The 9,791-nt window shown below is 39.2% G+C and overlaps 2 protein-coding genes across 3 annotated transcripts; one reads left to right on the top strand and one right to left on the bottom strand.

Moving 5' to 3' along the window:
• The first annotated feature begins 268 nt into the window (after positions 1 to 268).
• On the top strand, positions 269 to 7,205 carry ccdc82 (coiled-coil domain containing 82). 2 transcript variants are annotated; one of them, XR_014031916.1, is made up of 7 exons: positions 269 to 1,856; positions 2,291 to 2,552; positions 2,674 to 2,766; positions 4,470 to 4,594; positions 4,757 to 4,927; positions 5,055 to 6,607; positions 6,703 to 7,205. XR_014031916.1 is itself a non-coding variant. In XM_081390436.1 (7 exons), exons 1-7 carry the CDS (start codon positions 1,302 to 1,304, stop codon positions 6,766 to 6,768), a joined length of 1,482 nt encoding a protein of 493 aa, XP_081246562.1. In that variant the 5' UTR covers positions 269 to 1,301; the 3' UTR covers positions 6,769 to 7,205. The 2 variants fall into 2 exon arrangements, 1 of the variants encoding a protein (XP_081246562.1); XM_081390436.1 differs by having other exon boundaries at positions 5,055 to 5,264.
• An 8-nt stretch (positions 7,206 to 7,213) lies between these two features.
• Positions 7,214 to 9,506, bottom strand: pomp (proteasome maturation protein). Its single transcript, XM_081390437.1, has 6 exons — positions 9,449 to 9,506; positions 8,836 to 8,936; positions 8,694 to 8,754; positions 7,758 to 7,859; positions 7,577 to 7,670; positions 7,214 to 7,397 (listed from the first exon to the last, which is right to left on the bottom strand). The coding sequence occupies exons 1-6, from the start codon at positions 9,449 to 9,451 to the stop codon at positions 7,330 to 7,332; spliced, it is 429 nt and encodes a 142-aa protein (XP_081246563.1). The 5' UTR covers positions 9,452 to 9,506; the 3' UTR covers positions 7,214 to 7,329.
• Between the last annotated feature and the right edge of the window lie 285 nt (positions 9,507 to 9,791).

Raw genomic sequence — 9,791 nt, 5'->3', positions numbered from 1 at the left:
TTTAATAATTATTATATTAATTATATATACATATAATTATAATTATTAATTATGTTATGTTTTTCACTCTTGATGTTTTAGAGCTTCACCCCTTCATTGCTGAGCATTTTTTTTCTGCATCGTGGCTGATTTTTAGAGAATTTTTGTGTTTTTGTCAATTTCCCATTCATTTCCTATGGGGGTAATTTTGACCGAAGACCAAAATCATAACTAATTTTTTTACGAGCACTTAGCATGCTCGGATCATGAACTCATTTTTTTTGTGTGTTCACATACCTAATGCCAGAAAAGTCACCAAGTTTCGTAACATTCTGATGAAGCTGTGATTTTTAAAAATTCAAAACAGATTTTTGTAATCTAAATTTATTGGTGTGTATGTGTATAAACGTGTGTTTGTATGTGTGTGTGTGTGTGTGGGTGGGTGTGAATTTTTTGCACTCTTGATGTTGTAGAGTGTCACCCCTTTACTGCGGTGTACTTTTTTTTTTTTAGAATCGTGTCCGATTTGTAGATTGTACAGACAAAAATTCAGAGAATTTTTGTGTTTTTGTAAATTTCCCATTCATTTCCTATGGGTCGGTCATTTTTGACCGAAGACCACGAGTGTGACTCTTTTTGTTTACGACCACTTAGCATGCTCGGATCATGACCTCAATTTTTTTTTGTATTCACATACCTAATGCCAGAAAAGTCACCAAGTTTCATAACCTTCCGATGAAGCTGTGATTTTTAAAATTTCAAAACAGAAAATTTTTCGGTCAGAAATGACCGAGGACCATCAGAGGGTTAACCCATAAGAACTGATAGGAAAACATATGATTTAATCTGAACGTTTAGATAACTAACCCCCTATTTTTGCGAATACAAATCTGATATAACTATTCTCCTGGTCTTTGGGTGGCGCGAGTGTCCGAGCTGTTGTGAAGCGAACGCCGGAAGTGCGTATCTACAAAAACACAGACACGCCCCCTCATGTTATGGCGCGTGCAGCGGACTGGAGAAGAATGATACATGCTGATAAGCATATTTATTCAAATCACTCGTCAAATATTGATTACAACGACATACTGGGCTTTATCTGCAACTGCAAGCTCGGATCAATGATTTAATATAAGAAAAAAATAGCTAAAAATCATTCACGAGACGGAATGTAATTTGACAGCACGCTCACGCAGCATCCTGTTGCTCATCATGTGTCTGTAGATGCATAACAGCTGGCTTAAAATAGATTAAGTAAAAAAAAAAAAAAAAAACCTTTTTCTTTTGGTAGTTAAACCAAGTGTCACTTTTTCTCCGTCAATATGATGAAAAGCGTAGGAAAGCTCTTTGGGTTAAGGCGAAAATGCGCACCCCCAAAGTCTCGCATCGACAAGAAAAAGACGCGCGTGAACCCCGTTGATGAAATGCTGGAAGACAGCGACGAGGGCTCGTACGGCAGCACGACCAGCGTCAGTTCAGGGAGCGAATACCAGAACTCCGACGAGCAGTCCGGTTCCTCCGACAGCTCGTACCGAGCCCGCGAGAGTGACGGGGATGACAGCAGCGACACGGACGAGAAACGCGCCGCGTCCCGCAGACCGAGGAAGAGACCCGCCTGCGCTCCTGTTGCGCTCGACGACAGTTCCAGCGACTCTAGCGAGTCCTCGAGCGACGTCGGCGGAGAGCCGCTCAGGAGAGCGTTGCAGAGAAAACGGCTCAGGCTGCCGGAGGACTCCGAGGACGAGGCTCTGCGGAAGAAGGAGAGAGAGGCAGAGGTAAAAGAAGCTGCTGCCAAGAGAAAAGAGAGAAAGAATAAACTCATGGAGCTGTCAAAGAGAAGAAAGTCAGGCACCCCGCGGCGCAGGCGCAGGACGTTGGTAAGTTGACCAGGAGTGAGCAAGAAACATTCACGGGTTAAATCAAAATAACCTCTTTAGTCCTTAAAAAAACTCAACCATACAGGCTGTTGTCAGACTCCTTGTCCATACAAAAATCTCGCTAGATTATTACAATTAATGGCAAAAGGATTGTTTGGAAATGTAAAAAAAACATTAGACATTTGCACAGTAACTTACTGTAATTTGTTCTTCTATAAAACTTCTATTCTATAGCAGCATTATCCAATTCATGTAACTTTTTTTTAATTCACTGAGTAGCTTCTATGCTAATTAAAATGTCTCACTCTTAACCATTTATAATTTCCACTGTCGACACTTTAATAATAATGTATCGTCTTCAATGATAATAGCAATGGTGACAAAAACAACAGCGTTGCTTTAAAAAGGATACCTTGTCTCTTTTTTTTCTGCAGGGTTCAGAAGAAGAGGAAGAGGAAAAAGAAGAGGAGATCAAGAAGGACAAAGTTAAAAGTAAAGCAGACGATACTGGTGATGAATCTAGTGTGGAAGAGAACGGCGGCCCTCTGGACAGCAGCGAGGAGGAAAAACTTGCTGATAGTAGTGACAGTCTGAAGGATTTTATTGTAGAGGAAGATGAACAGAAAAATGATAAAGAGCAGGGGGAAGAGGGGAAGGCCAAAGACAAGGACTTTCTCTCTCACCTTCCACGCCAGTGTAAGACTGTGTGGTTGTGGCTTTTGTTTTTTATTTGCAGTTTGGAAACATGTGTAGATGTGTCTTTAACATTTAATTTAAATGAATTATAAAATCTCATTTGTTTCTATTCTTGTTACAGTTATCACAGGATCACAGCTCACCCACTTTCAGGTGGTGGTCAAAGCCTTGCTGATCAATGTACTGGACTCAACTTTCCTCAGTTCACTTTACAGTATGTTCGTCAATTTATTCCTTCTCTTCTTAGCACTGGATATACATGTGTGTGTGTATGTGTATATATATGTATATATATATATATTTGGGGCGTAATGGTTCAAATTACTCACGGTTCGGTTTTTATTACGGTTTAGGGCAGGCCCGGGGTGGGTAATCGGGAGAATTCCCGGTGGGCCGCTTCACTTTTGGGCCGGTCGAGGAATTTTTCTTTTTTTCCCACATTTGTCACGTTAGTTACATTAGGCTACACACGTTCTGCATTCTGACATCGCAGCGCGCAGCCTCTGCATGGGTTGTACCATGTGAGGGAGTTCTCCCCTCCCCTCCTATAGAGTTGGTTGGGTCCATAGCCCGTCTAACACAGTACGCGTCAGGGAGGATGGATGGGAGGAAGAGGCCAGGAGGTATGGAAGCTCGTTTCCGCCACAGAATAAAACATTTTAAAAGATAATTGCGACTTTTTATCTCACAATTGCGAGTTTACATCTCGCAATTTCTCAGAATTGCGAGATACAAAATCAGAATTGCGTGAAATAAATTTGCAATTACGTGTTATAAAGTCAGAATTGCGAGATATAAAGTCAGAATTGCGTGAAATAAATTCGCAATTGCGTGAAATAAAGTCGCAATTGCTTGAAATAAAGTCAGAATTGCATGAAATAAAGTCAGAATTGCGAGATATAAAGTCAGAATTGTTTCTTATAAAGTCTAAGTGAATTATTATTTAACCTTTACATTATTTGTTGAACCATGGTATTAATACAAACTACACAATAGTAAGAGCTGAACTGTTGCTTCATTTATCCAATTTGGAAAAAGTGCTAATTTGGAATTCCACCATTGAAAAAGTGGGCCGGTCTTGGGCCTGAAACTCCCGGGCTGAAAAGTGGCCCCACTCCGGCCCTGGTTTAGGGTCATTGTTTTGGGACGGTTTGTTATGTGCTATGTTCAGGGAATATAGGACTACTGTCAAATAGAAATGAAGAAAATAAGAACAAATAATCAAACTTCAAGCAACAGCACAAATAAATACAATAAAGCAAAGATACAAATAAAATAAACAGTGCCTTTCAGGTTTTTCAGGTATCAAACAGTAGTTTTCAGGTACAGAAATTGAATAAAGTAATCAAATGGAAAACAACATTGCATATAATCTTCAGTGTATAAATGAAATAAAGATGAATCATTATTAAAGTTACAAAAGCTATTCAGTCAAGAGCAGTGAGTGATTTATTTGTCATTTGTTGTTTGATTAACATTAAAAACACAGACAGCAAGAATATTAGGCATACTAGTGCAAGACTTAATATTTGCGCGCTATACACGCTTTCCTTGTGCGTGCTTCGGATGAGTGTACACACAAATCTCCTTACAGCTTATACAAGTTCTCTTTCGTCTTGTACTCGAATGTTTAAATTAGCATGGCTTAAATGAGTTTAGTTTAAACACAGATAGCAGTGTATGTTGTGTAGTTGTCACCTGCCCTCGTGCATTATCAACACCCGGGTGATGACGGCATAAATGACTGAGTGACTCTTTTGTCCGCGTTTTTTGATCATCGCTGTTGTGACGTATTGGGAGGCCAGAATGTGAATAAATTACATTTTAAAATATATTCAAATACAAAAATGTTTGTATTTTTGATTAAATAAATGGTTAAAATACATTCAAAAATTGTCTTTGTATCGATGACTACAGGTGGTGAACGAACGAAGCGATACGCCCAGGAGATGAAATCATCATTGCTTCATTTTGATGAGCGATTGGTTCTTCCTCGCCTGGAGAACCTGAAGCAAAGGAGCCGCTGGAAAGAACGTTACAAAGTAAGATAAAAGCCCTTTTTCATGAAAAGATGTCACATTTCTATGTATAATTGCTTGCTTTACTGTTATTCACTTCACTTAATATGAATATTGAAAGTTTTCTTGTGGTGTAGATTAATATACATACTTTCATGTTTATTTATCATTTTTATTTATGAAAAGGAAAGGGTAGAGTGTTATCCTAAATTGCGGGTTATGACGACAAGGACCCAGACGAAGGGGTGTGAAGCCTGTGAGCTTCACCGAACGGGGCGCTTCACCGTGCGACTCTCGGGCCAGTTGTACCACAACAACACCCTGCAGGAGGACCAGTTCATGCCCGATGATGCCCAGGTGGTTTTCCATGCAACTCACTTGTACAATTTGGTCATAAATTGTCCGAAGATATTTCTATATATAAATATATAATATATTATATTTACAATGTTTCTTGATCTAATGTTTATGTTAACAATTGCAGAGTTTCTTTGTTGGCTCTGTCTGTGCCAGTCGTACTGAGGTCTACCATGCCCTGAAGCACTTTAAATACCATCTGTTTGAGAAGTGTCGTACAGCATTAGAAGCTCAGAAGGAAATACAGGAAGGGGAAACAGGAGAGGACGACGAACCAGTTAAGGAGACAGTCAACAAGGTGTTTACCAAACTGCAGGATGGAGGCTGGATCAGTGAGGTGGGAATATGGAACCTGCTCTTTATGTGCCTTTAAAAGCTATTTGAAGGGATAGTTCACCCAAGGGCCACTGTCATGCAGAGTTCAGCTCCTATCCCAGTTAAACACACCTGAACCAGCTAATCAAGGTCTTACAAGGCATTCTAGTTGAACTTCCAGGCAGGTGTGTTGAGGCAAGTTGTGTGTTGTCTCCAAGTTGGAGACAGTGGACCGATTTTGGACACCCCTGGCTCTGAGAGTCCTTGTAATGGCACTGAATGGGTGACGCTTGAAAAACCACACACATCAGTCGTGACAGTAATCCGTACGAACCCAGTGGATCAATCAACAGGTCTCATTCACTAATAATTGCGTGGATTATTTCGTATTTGTTAGCGCAGGAGAGCTTCTCACGAAATATCTCTTGACTAATTCCAAACACGTGCGTACGCGCATGAGTTTGTTCTTAATCTCGTTCTATTGTTAGTGAATTTGGAGTATCCTAAATGAGCAGGTTAGCCATTTGCATAAAACACACTCAAACCATCTCCATATCACCCCTTATTCACACTGCACACGTCTGCGGTGCATTACGGCTCCGACGAGGTTTTGCTCCGTCCTCCAAGCGGCTCCAGCTCAGACCAGGAGCATTTCAGAAGAGAAGCAACTGGGGTCGCCAGACCACAAGATTTGTCTGTCCGATGTTGTTTTTCTTGATTTTTTTACGTGTTTTTGGGGTTCTACCATGGGTAAGTTGGCCGTGTGTGCTCCATTTCTGGCCTCCTGCCAAGGATATAGTGATGTGAAATAAAGGCTTTCCGCACACCCTTTACTTTACAGCCTGTTGTCACTCTCTTGAAACACATGTAGCTCTTGCCAGATCCTCAAGCAATGCCAAATATCATTCTCAAAACCAGTTCAAACACCTTTTATATAGACCCAGATTACAGACCTTTCATTAGCCAGATGTATCTCGGGAGAAACCTCAGAGAAACCTCACAGCTGAAGCTATAACGCAGCTAAAGGTAATCATTTGTTTGTGAAAATGTTCATGAACAGATGCTTGGTGAATGAGACCCAGTGTCTTCTGAAGTGAAACGATAGATTGTGTGTAAGAGAAACTTTTTAACTGTAAAGCATTGCATCCAGTCTAGTGTTTGTACAAGGGATCGCGAGGGGCACATCTGTCATTTCGCTTCGGAAGACACTGGGGTTATATGAACACCACAATCGCTGTGTGGATGTCAACCAAAGCACCAATTCACTTGCATTATATGGACTCTCAGAGATTTATTATTTTCCTACAAATCTTCTTTGTGTTTATCTGAGGAAAGAAAGTCATATACACCAGGGATGGCATAAGGGTGAGTAAATGATGAGAGAATTCAACATTTTGGGTGAACTATTCCTTTAAATGTGTATGAACACACTGATTGCTTTTTTCTTTCTCTCCGTTTAGCAATACGAGAAGTTTCAGGAACATCTCAATTCTGCCGATTTCTTCCAGGAAGAAAAGCTGGACTGAAAGGATCGAACTTTTCCTAATGTCATCAATCTGCCCTTTTATTTTTGGCATCATAAAGCATGGCTAACTTTTGAGTTGTTAAAGTGTGTGCCCTGGAGATTTAGCATTATAGTTTCATAATTTTATAATCGCACTGCTGTGTAAATTGCTTCTGCATGATTGTAACAAATTCAGTACAGAGTACACAATATTCAACATATAAAAACAAAATTACAAGCTGTAACCCAAAATGTAACAGTTTTGTCCAAATCCTGAGGATTTAAAAAAATAATAATAATCATCTGTATTTTACCTGATCATTGTGCTCTCAAAGATATGTATGCTGTTTTTATGCTTTCATTTGCAAGTAATCTCATATTAACACTTCTGTGTAAATGCATCTTAAGCCATTTTACAGTGTATCAATGTTCTTCTAATAAACAAGATTCATAACCAGGTCCAGCTGTCATGTTTTGCATCACAGAAACTATTTCTGCTTTCAAATTTTACATTTTATTAGAAACAGCAGTCAAACAATGCATATAATAACACAATCTACAGGCTTGTGCTGAATCGCCATCCTCACAGGATGCCAAGCTTGTATTCGGTCATGATGTGAGGATCGCCCATCATCTCGCACTGGATAGGATCTGAGGGGGGAAAATGTGTACATATGACCAAGTATACTACACAAAAATCAAATTATCCAAATCAACAGATACAACCAGCAATCGTCAGTATCATATTTTTATAAAGCAAACTCAAGGAACTAAACGGCTCATAAAACTTTGAGAGCGTGACAGGTAACGTGTCGAATGTTTCTTCGTACCATTGAGGATGTCCTCAAAGCCAATGGTGTCATCGCTACCTCTGAGGGTATCCAGGGCCAGATTTGAGCTGGGCAGGAAGGGCAAACGCTGAATCTGAACGAAGGCAAGTGCAACGTTTAAACACGATGAGCATAAGGTGTTTTTGGTATAACTCACATGTGAGCGAGTGTCAAACAATACCTGTCTAGCCGCTCTGTACTCCATCTGTAGTTTGAGGGGTGCGTGGAGACCCTGGATGTTCCTTAGTGTGTTGAAATTCATCTTGTCCTGGTTAAGCTGAAACTGGTTTCACAGTGCAAGCTGTTACACTTTGTTTAGAGGTGTCCTTGTTACAGTGCACTTACACAAATAAGTAAGGAGTAATTGGTAACTTATTTTTCAGTGTCATTTTACATGTAGTTCCTATTGTAAAAATACCAGTCCATTAGTTACATAGAACTAAACCAAACCTTAGCCCTAATTATATAGTAAGTACATGTAATAAATTACTATTACTTAATTACACTGTAACAAGGACACCTTAAAATACAGTGTAACCCACATATTTACTATAGGGTAAGTTGCTTGTAATTATGCATAATTTCCTGTTACTATAGAAAGTACATGTACTGTGTAACAAAGACGATGTAAAATTAAGAGTTGCCCTAGCTGGTTAGAAATCACAATTATGATGATTAACTGTCAGAAACTGTTGCAAATTAAACAATTTAATTCAGTTCAGGCCACTAACAGTGCAAGTCTAATGTGTTGTTTTTTTATTTCTTGGAATCATATATAATAAAAATGTAAATATTAAATTGTAATATAACAATGCAGTATGATTAAACGCACAAACCTTTACTGTGTATGAAGGAAGACATTAGACTGTACTTCACAACAGTGTTTTTATATTCTTTGGCAAAATGTGATTGAAATTATTGCGGTTATCTCATCAAATAACCATGATTAGATGATTAAACAATCGTGACAAGCCTACGTGTAATTTGGAAAAATACATTCCACCACTAATAAGCATTGGTGGAGTGAATACTCACTTATTGAACTAATGACCATTTTAAACGTTTCAGAGGCTTATTATGGTAATGCATATTGGCAATGTACTACTTTTCTACTTACATTTTTCTCAGAGAGCTCCAATGGATGACTCGGTAGAAGCTCATTTTTTACACTAGAGAACCTGCAATCACAGAAAAATGAAATCTTTAGAATATAAATACGCATAATGAAGCATTTCCAGGTTTATAAGGGCAGAACTCACCCTCTGCGCAGAGAGTCTTGGACCCCATAAGGACCAGCCTGTGGACACAGACCTGTGACAGGAACACTGTCCTTCAGCTGAGAGCGCAGGCCACGAGTATTCTGCAGAAACACACAGTATTATTACCATAGAATCATGCAGAAAACAAACCTGATGTGGAAATTCAGAAAAAAGTGGCCTGAATGAGTGTTTGACAGTTACCACGCTACATTAAGGTTGTCAGTCTTAACCGAAAAGGCTAATACAAAGTGAAAGTAAGGCCATGACACATCACAATTCATTTAGAAGCTAACAACTTAGTGGCAAAATTAATTCTGATATTATTCATTTCTGTCGCGGCAAATAATAAAAGGTCGAGACTTTTTAAAGGAAATTATGCCCGCGTTATCTTTCCTTGAATATAAATAAACAAACACGAACCATTGTGCTATGCTACACTAGCTAACTAGGGTTAGCTAGCTTGAACGCCTGCACAACACAAACAAGCGTTTTAACAGCAAATGCACACACTTTCACACTGTATGCGGAGCAAGGAAATAACACACACCATAACCTTATTAAATTAAACAAAATTAATTCAATAACGAAATAACAAAATGGAGCCCCACATTACCATCTTCTAGCGACTTTAGTCTTGACGATTATCAGCATAAATGCACTTCCTGTCAGTCTCCGGAAATACTTTTATCATGTGATTGCGGCAATATTTTTTGGTCGTTGTTTAATACAAGGTTATTGATATGTTATTGTTTATGACAACATATATACTAGGGGAATGTTTATTTTAAAAATTATACATTAAACATATGTAAACTGCCAAAACCTATTACGCTGATCCTAGGCTGGTGTTTAAGTATGTAACAGTGTATTGCTGTGGTACGGATGGGGGTATAGCTCAGTGGTAGAGCATTTGACTGCAGATCAAGAGGTCCCCGGTTCAAATCCGGGTGCCCCCT

The sequence above is a fragment of the Scardinius erythrophthalmus genome, assembly GCF_964197995.2.
Source record: "Scardinius erythrophthalmus genome assembly, chromosome: 17".
NCBI classification, from domain to species: Eukaryota; Metazoa; Chordata; class Actinopteri; order Cypriniformes; family Leuciscidae; genus Scardinius; species Scardinius erythrophthalmus.
The sequence above is the reverse complement of the archived record's forward strand: the minus strand, read 5'-3'. Positions and strand labels throughout refer to the sequence as shown.